General features: G+C 34.8%; 1 protein-coding gene across 2 annotated transcripts in view; it reads right to left on the bottom strand.

Annotated features, from left to right (window-relative positions):
* The window catches only part of Radx (RPA1 related single stranded DNA binding protein, X-linked), a 74,098-nt gene that overhangs the window by 41,628 nt on the left and 22,799 nt on the right, over positions 1–9,671 (bottom strand). The window contains exons 4-10 of one of the 2 annotated variants that reach the window (XM_021188523.2): positions 9,239–9,347; positions 8,947–9,038; positions 8,722–8,844; positions 4,294–4,398; positions 2,704–2,868; positions 1,477–1,637; positions 428–603 (exon numbers count right to left, since the gene is read on the bottom strand). In XM_021188523.2, the coding sequence (XP_021044182.1) occupies positions 428–603; positions 1,477–1,637; positions 2,704–2,868; positions 4,294–4,398; positions 8,722–8,844; positions 8,947–9,038; positions 9,239–9,347 (931 nt within the window). The remainder of the gene's footprint in view (positions 1–427; positions 604–1,476; positions 1,638–2,703; positions 2,869–4,293; positions 4,399–8,721; positions 8,845–8,946; positions 9,039–9,238; positions 9,348–9,671) is intronic. The other variant, XM_021188524.2, reaches the window with a different exon arrangement.

The following is a 9,671-nucleotide window of genomic DNA, read 5'->3' as shown; positions in this document are numbered from 1 at the left end:
AAGAAAAGAAAAGAAAAGAAAAGAAAAGAAAAGAAAAGAAAAGAAAAGAAAAGAAAAGAAAAGAAAAGAAAAGAAAAGAAAAGAAAAGAAAAGAAAAGATGAAATTGTACTGGACTTGAGTGGTTCTCCAATCCAGTATCAGTGGAATCTTTACAAAGAAGGGAAATTTGGGAGGGTGGAGAGGTGGCTCAGTGGTTTAGAGCACTTGTTCTTGTAGAAGGCCTGGTTGATTTTCAGCTCCCTCATGGTGCCCTACAATCATCTATAATTCCAGTTCCAGAGGATGTGGCCTCATGGTACACATATACACATGCAGGTAAAATATACATATAAAAGAAAGTGAATCTAATTTTTAAAAAGTGAACAACTGGACAGTCAGACACAGTGGAGAACTGTATGTGCAAGTGACATAATGCAAAAGACTTACGGATTAGCACTTGGGCCTTGAAGAATTTTTCTTTTTGCGCTGAGACCCAAAACCATGGGCGTAAATTGAGAATGCTGAGAACCCACCAGCCTGTCATCTTGAGATCTTTTACTACCTCGTTCATGACAATGACCTTCTTTTCCAGCTCCTTGAGATGTTGAGGGTCGGCTAGCATTCTAAAACCAATAATTAGACAAAATATTTTCAAACAAATTCACAAAACTATTTCTCTTCTGAAAAACTATACATCGAACTTTCATACTTTGTTTTTGTTTTGTTTTGTTTTTTTTTTGTTTTTTTGAGACAGGGTTTCTCTGTGTAGCCCTGGCTGTCCTGGAACTCACTTTGTAGACCAGGCTGGCCTCGAACTCAGAAATCCACTTGCCTCTGCCTCCCGAGTGCTGGGATTAAAGGCGTGTGCCACCACGCCCGGCTGAACTTTCATACTTTGAAGAGGTGGGCAGAATACTGCTTTTACAAAGATGATTAAATTTATATCTATCTTGTATTTAGGTTAAAGAAGATAAAAGTCCTCCTCTGCTACTATCTATTTCTACATATATAGTAATACTCCTAGACACAGTTTTGGCAAAGGTGAACTAACAGGAAAAATGAACTCTTAAGGATATGGGCATTCCAATATTGGTAATCTAGGAGACCATTTCTCCCATGAGAGCTCTTGCTGTGTTTTACAGAACATGGGTAAAGCTACCATTACAGTTAAAAGTGAAACATTCCACATAAAGTTTTCCTGTAGCTTTAGCCTAAAAGAAGTTAGCACAGCAATTAGTCATATACCCCACCAAGGCATTAAAGATATATGCAATAGACTTGATTTATTTAGAGAACAAAGACAGGGTCTGATGCCTTAAGAAATGCAGAGGCTTGCCCCTCACCCCAAAATGACAGAAAAAGGAAATGAAGCAGGGATTAAAAAATAAAATATTTTTTTCTCTCAGATTACAATTAAGAGTCAATACATAAGGTACCAATGATCATTATGATCACAGTGCTGTCAGAGATGAACTAGGAGCCCTCTGGCACCTTACCGGAAATGCTTCTGGTGCTGGGGCACTTCTGGCTGAGTGGTTATAGGGGATGTACTTTATAGCAGTAATTATCCCCTGAATTGCAATGCGCTTTTGTTCCCTGTACTGCAAGTTTTCAATAACCTTCTTCACTTCACTTATCGTTGTCAAGAGTGACTCAGCTGCAAAAGAGAAGTCCCAAGAAATTATAAGTTTGAAAGAAGATGCATGATTAAAAGTCAAAATTAGATTTCCAATGTAGTTTTATAATGTGAACCTGCTATATTAACTTAATTTTGTGAGACTTTTGTGTTTGTATTTGGTATCCTCTTCAGTATTTGCCATCAAAATATAGGTAAAATACATCTATCAGTCAAATTGTGATCTAGGCTTCCTGTCTGAAGTCTCTGTAACAGTAATTGTACATATTGATTATAATTAATAGATCATAGTTCAAACTACAAATTATTGGTCAGTTACTGCCCAGAAAATCATATTTTCATTATTTAAATTATATACAACATATTATATATTTTGCTACCATATACAACACCCAAGAAAATAGCAACATTTAGAAAATCATATTTTCATTATTTAAATTATGTACAACATATTATATATGTTTCAATCATATACAACACCCAAGAAAATAGCAACATTTAAATACATTTAGCTCAGTATTTCAAAGTTTCTTTTCTCCCAAACATGCAATCATTTCCAGCTTTAAAGAAGAACATACTTATTTTAAACTTTTGACTGCCCTATATTAATTCTACTTAAAAGGAAATTAATACTAATACTCTCACTACTAATTCAATTCCAAATTCAGCACCCTATTTACTCCAGTATCCCTTTTTATTTAAAATCAACATGGAATCATGTTATATACAACAGAAACATCACACAACCATCGCCATCTGGATATCAGATCATGTAGCACCTCATTGAGATATCATTGACATCTCTAATGTCAGAACTGATCTTAAGAAATTTAATCAAAATATTATCCACAAGTTACTTTTCCTTCTTTTACATTCTCTTTCTTTTTTCCCCAGTCTAATAAAATAAAAAAATAACTTTTAGGAAATATAACATACATATATTTTGTATTTACATTTGGACAAATATATTGCTACTAAGGTTTGCTACATATTGCTTCTGTGAGAGAAGGGAATATATATGATTAACAGAAATAACATGTGTTAAACTGGTATCATTAAACAGCAGAACTGGAAATTATAACAATACCTTTAATAAAGCGACTGTACTTGGAAAATGTCTCTGGCACTGGTGGATAGGGGTAATATCCACCAATAACAGTGTTCTTTGCCTCCAAATTAGTCTTTGTTTTAATCCATTGAATAATTTTTTTTGCCTTGGTATCATATGTATATGGATGGCCTCTATGACCTCCTTGCCAGAAGAGAGAAATGCAATTAAACCAAACAATGAAAAAGAGAAATTAAAAAAAGTCACTGAAATACATTTGTGTGGACTTTCAAACATTAAGTATCTCATTTTATAAAAAAGAAAGCAATTTTACATATTATTAGCATATTTTACTTATCTACTATGTGGCATATATTTATCCAAAGACAGTAAACACATCCTAAGAAAATAAGACATATCAGAATTCAATTGGATTTAAGACAGAAACTGTCTATATGACAATAAGAACCACAGGACGAAAACCCAAAACTCTATTCTAAATGGTTAGCATCTTCTGAACAGCTGATTTTTTTGATAACTTATTAACTTGATAGTATGGTATAATGTAACAATAAAAATAATTATGGATATAGATTGGAATTTAAATTCATGTTCTTAAGTCAGACTTAAAAGTGACACATTGATAACAGATCCTGTTAATATTTATAAAATATTGATAAAGACATATTTATACATTTCATAATACTCGTGACAAATTTCTTAATTACCACCATTGTAGAATCCTGGTAAATACCTCATTCCATACTATTCTTTCATACTGTTGCTTGCAAATTTGTATCTTATTGGTTTTAAAGGATAAGTAATACACTGCTCTTCCTCAGTACATATGAACTTTGTATATACAAAATCTATAGATGCTTAACTCCCTTGTATAATATGGAGTACTATGTGGATAGAACAAATGCACATCCTCTTGGATAATTTTCACAATCTTTGGATTACTTCTAATACTTAGAATGGTGCAAAACACAGCAATTATTGTTACATTGTTCAAGGAATAATGACAAGAATGAAGCAGATGTTCAGCATACACACACACACACACACACACACACAAATATTTGTGATATGATCTTGGCTGAATTTAAGGATGTGCATCCCACATATATAGAGAGACAAATTATTTGAAGACAAATAATGATACTTAGTCATATAAATTAAATGTGAGATTCAGGGACCACAATGTGACCCACATTTTTATTTGGTACATTGTAAAAATAATGTTAACCAAACACTTCTAGGCCTTTAGGCTAAGATCAAGTATGAAAATCATGTTGACTCTACACTGTGGTACCAAACCTAGCAGTCTTCAATGTAGCAAGGAATTTTTTTTTCTATTTTCTATGTCAAGTAGTAATCAAAGTTAACCAAATGGCATAAATGTAATTTTCCAATGAGCCATGAAAGCATTTCCTATCAGCAGTAATATAGAAGTAATCTATTTTGCAGCACAAATATTGTTTATTAAAATATTCTATGGTCATAATGATGTCAAAATAAAGCTATCCTGAAATTGAATGTTATAAGGTAGAAATTAATGTGTACCAAACGGTTCTAGTGAAAAGACAGTATATTACATTGCCTATAAAGAAGATATTACAAACTTACCAGTAATAAGCACTCTGCTTTCATTTGTAGTGGTGAGATAAAGCAGCCTAGGTGCTTGACTGTTATTTCTAACAACTTTCAACTGGGTGCACACAAAATATGTCCCTATAGAAAATGAAAAACACAAGGGAAATTACATTTGTATTTTAAGGAGGAGAAGCTACTGGAAACGCTCCTTAAGCCTTAACAGATGCAGAAACCAGAATGAACTTTTCTTAAGATGCCTATTCAGATTTACCACGTGTAGAGTCCATCTGAGATGTTGCATTTCTAACATGTTGCCAGGGATTCTCTTGCAGTCTGTCCTTTGACAAAACAGTGATCTGATACTACCTAGTGTGTTCCTTTTCTCTGTCTCTCCCTCTTTAGCAAGAGGTCTTTCCTTTGGAAAGCACAAGGGCTGCATTTAAGTAAAGCAAGTTGCTTACTTTATAAGAGTCATTCTAGTTGGGAACATGAGTGTGAATAGCTATTTTCTACTAGGAAAAAACATGTTTCTTCATGATAGTTCCATTGATTTACTCAGTATAGCACTGAACCCTGGATACTTGGAATCCTTATATCAGATAGGGATATAGAGTTATAATTTTATTTGTTTATACAGGTGATTTTTTTAATATCAAAAACTTACCTTAGTTAAATGTCAAGGCTCAATGACAGGATTTATATGACCTGTTTAGTTGTTGTTGTTTGTTTGTTTGTTTTTATCTTGCTAACATATTTGATAGGTTACAAATGTGACTATAATGAGCTTATAGTATCTTCAGACTTCAACTACTTTAAAAACCTATATTTTTAAAAACTATGTATGATGTTTACCTGTCCCCAGGAACCTGAAGGCCACACCAGCCAGTGAATTGTGTAGAGAATCTTCCTTCTCCTGCCTCCTCTCCAATTCCAGTCCCCCAATCTTACCCCCCACCTTTGTAGCATACCACTGACTGTGGCCTCCCCTTCATTCCCAGAAGTCTAGAGCAGATCCTGGTGGCACACCCATCTTTCCTCCATCCTGTGGACCACTTCAGCCTCCATCTAGCCCATCCCCATCTCTAAGTGTCAGCTCCCAATACCTAAAAATACATTCTTCCTGGAACCCTGGAGGCCACACCTGGCAGGATCTCAGAAGCATTTCCTCCCATGCAACCCACGGCCACCCCAGTCTCCCAAGAACCAGAGAGGGCAAGAGAAAGCAAGGAACAAAACATCTGCCTAACAAATACAAGACCAGATAATATCATCTAGAATTACAATCATCCCAAACTCAGATCCCTAGATACCAGCATAGAAACACAATAACAGCCAGGACAACATGTCTTCACTAGAACTCAACAATACTACTACTGTAGGGACCTGAGAGATGCAATATACCTGAAGCACAAGGTATATTTGAAGCACAAGGACTTCAAAATAGCTATTATGAATATGCTAAAGGACCTTAAATAGGATCTGAATAAATCTACTAATGAAATCTATGGAAGTACAAACAGTGGAATAAAATAAAGAAAACTGTTTAAAACACAAGAGTAGACATAAAATCAATAAAGAAAAGTCAAACTGAGGGGAAACTGGAAATAAAATTTCATTAACCAAATCTTATTGTGTAGTTCAGCTCACTCAGTGCTCAAATAATTTTAATTTCATAAATTAGGACACAAACAAAAAAGTGTAAATCCAGGCAATTATTCAAAAGCAGGTTTTTAACTAATAATAAATAATATATAATAATAAATAAAATTTCTCCACAGCATAACTATAAATTCATTTCTATCTCTTAAATTACTGTTTTTCTATTATATTGAAAATAAAAGAAACCTATTCAAACTGTAAGAATGGTTTTAACTTTTTTACATTTTTAAAATTAATTAAGCTCATTCTTTGCTAGTTTCACACATGAATATAATATATTCTGAGCACTCTCTCCACACATCATCCCTTTTGTGTATGGCAATAATTACATCAAGAAAACAATTTCATTTTCAGAATATCCTCAAAACCACCTATGAATACAGTCAACTAAAGAGATGAAAGATTTTTACAATGAAAACTATTAAACACTGAAGAAAGAAATAAAAGATACTAAAAGACTAGAAAAAAAAACTTTTAACAAATCAATAGAACTAATAGCCTCACACAGACATACATGCAGGCAAAACTATGACAATTAGTCTGCTTTTGTTTGAATGGGAAAGAATTTTATACAAGAAATGGAAGTTTCTTAAAGCTTGATTATGAAGCTGTAAGTCAAGGGAAAAGTAAGATCAGTTAGACTACTGTGGAAGTACAGAAACCAAGTAATATAATTATTCCTTTTCCCTCGAGATAAATACTTCACAATATGAGAGAACCTTCTCTGCTGGACCAGTTCATAAGAGTCATTGGAAACACATGGTTACGACTGGCTAAGGTGTCTATGAATACATATGCCATAAGAAGAGATAGAGATAGAATAGGAGAGAGTTGGGCATATGAGAGCAATGTTTTGATGCTCAGTTTACCAGGCTGGATAGGACTCTGTTCACAGCAGAGTTAAGAAGAAAGTTACTCCATCAGGGAACTTAGAGAAGCAAAAGGTTATAGTGGTTTACTGAGCTCCATGGTACATGGTGATCTGATGAACCTGAATGATTTAGACCACCACGTAAACAGGGGTTCTAAAATGTGACAGCAGTCAAGATGGAATGAGGGAAAGAAACAGCAGACAATAAGGCCTGTCTGAATCACTCAACACCCTTTAAAAATCAATTCAGAATGGATCAAAGCCCTTAATGTAAGTCCTGAAATTCGGAAAGTACTAAAGGAAAACACTTTTAGGATGTAGGTACATGCAATTACTTTCTGAATGGGAGTCCAACAGCTTCGGAAATAATAGCCAGAACTGGCAAAGGGGATTGAATCCAACTTAAAAGCTTCTGCACAGCTAAGAAAACATCAGAGTGAAGAGATAGTTTAAAAATCAAAGAAATTCTTTGCCAGCTATTTTTCTGAAACAGAATTAGTATCCAGAATATGTGAAGAACCAAAAAATTACATGTCAAAGGAACAAGTTTTCAGATCAATAAATGGGGAAATGGATTTAGCATACAGTTCACAAAAGGACAAATGAGGACTTAGGATGCCCCGTAGTTGGTAGAGGGCTTGTCCAGCATGCAGGAAGCCCATGGTTTGATCTCCTGAACTACATAAGCTGGGATACACAAGATTCTTTAAAAAAAATCACAACCTGTTTGTAAATGTACAAGAAAGCACTCAACATTCTTAGCCAGCAGGAAAACGCCATTAAAAAGGTACATTTAGATTCCATCTCAGCCCAGTCAGAGTATTCAACATTCTTAGCCAGCAGGAAAATACCATTAAAAATCTACACTGAGAGTCCATCTCAGCCCAGTCAGAGTGGCTACAATCAAGAAATCAAAACACATCAAACTCTGGATAGGGTGTGGAGCAAAAGCAAACTGTCAATACTGTTGGTCAGAATGTAATTAGTCCAGAAACTAAAAATCAACATAAAGGTCCTCAAACTCCCGAAACAGAGCTGCCTGTGGTTCAGTCATACTACTGCTGGGTTTCTATTCAAAGGAATCACAGACAACACCCAAGAGATGCTTCACTGAGGCTTGAATATTTATGCTTACTACAGCATCACTCACAATAGCCAAAGTATATGAAAGTAGCCTAGGTACCTTCAATGGGTTAAATGTGTGTGTGTGTGTGTGTGTGTGTGTGTGTGTGTGTGTGTGTGTACATATAATTTAATCAGTCATAAAGAATGAAATAATGTTATTTTCAGGAAAATGGATGATATAATTAGAGATTGCCATGTTAAGTGAAATAAACCAGACTTAGAAAGGCATTAATTGGGTTTTCTGTCACTGGTAGAACCTAGATGTGAAAAAAGACCAGAAAGTAGGAAGATCATTATTTGGGAAACATATGAGGACCACTAGGAGGTGTTATTGAAATAGGGAATAGTGTTTTGTGATTTAAAACTTAAGATAACTCTTGAATAGACAAGAAGGTGATTAATATAGATTATTAAATATACCAACATGGGAAAGATTTGAAATGTTTTTAGATAATTTGTGTTCCTAACTCATTGTCATGCCACTTCTTTAAGTCAGATCACTCTCCCTTAAAAAAAAAAAAAAGCATATATTTTCTTTTAGGTATATGAGTTTTTGCCCGCATGCATTTATGTGTACCATGTGCATGCCTAATGACCACAGCAGTCGGAAAACAGCACCCAAAACCCTGGAACTGGAGCTATAAATGATTGGGAGACGCCATGGGTGTTCTGAGGACCAAGCTTGGGTCCTCTACAAGAGTACTAAGTCATCTCCACCTGTGAGCCATCACTCCAGCCCCCATCTTAGTATTTTTAAGTTCCCATTGCTGCTTCGAAAAATAAAAAAAGAGCAAAGTATGGAGTACTTGGGTAAATATTTTCAAAGACTTCTGGCTGTGATGTGGAGAACAGCTGCACTATGAATGGTTGCTCTGAAGTCCCGTCAGTGATGTGAATCCAGCGGTATGACCAAAAGTCTTCACTGTTCTCTATGTGGATAGAGCAGGGAGATACATGAAGGTCATTGTATGAGTATTGAACATGATAGTCTTCCCATTTAAACACTCACACTTTCAAATTTAAAAGCTTACCTTTCTTTTTTGACCGTTGCACCCTCCCCACAAAGGATAACACACCAATTACATCACAGATGCTCTTTTCTGGCATATCGTCTAGTTCTGATCTGAAAAGGAAAATGTTCAATAGATATTGTGTCTTTAAACAGTGACAAGACATTCTTCAGTAATAACTATGAAAATACCTATCTGAATAATTGATACAGCTTCATTTGGGGTAGATATTGAATATGTTATAATCCATAATTTTTGGTTTACTAACATTTAAAGATTACTACTTAAGAGATATTACAAGGAACTATTTTACCTTGTGATGAATCTGTTAATTAGTTTTGGCAACTTCCATTCTGATTTCAATTGTCTTTCTGGAATGATAACTATGTTAGTTGGTGGATCTCGAAGATTGAGGCAGATTTCTGGAAAAAGCATGTATATTATTTTAATATATTATTTCCCATAATTTACAAAGCAAAGCAATCACCTGAACTCTTTTTTTCTGAATTTTTGTTTGAGACAGCATCTCTACTGTGTTTTACTGACTGCTCTGAAACTTACTATGTACACCAGGCTGGCCTCGAACTCACTGAAATCTTCCTGTCTCTAAATCCCAACTGCTGGGATTAAAGATGTGAGCCAACAGGCCCAGTTTAGACTCAAAAGAATTTATTTGGCTATGTAATGAATATTGGTTGTGGAAAAGAGGGCAGAAAAGAGAATGGCCATATATAAAGCCATATAGT

The sequence above is a fragment of the Mus pahari genome, chromosome X (assembly GCF_900095145.1).
Source record: "Mus pahari chromosome X, PAHARI_EIJ_v1.1, whole genome shotgun sequence".
Lineage (NCBI taxonomy): Eukaryota > Metazoa > Chordata > Mammalia > Rodentia > Muridae > Mus > Mus pahari.
This window is presented reverse-complemented; position numbering and strand designations above follow the sequence as displayed.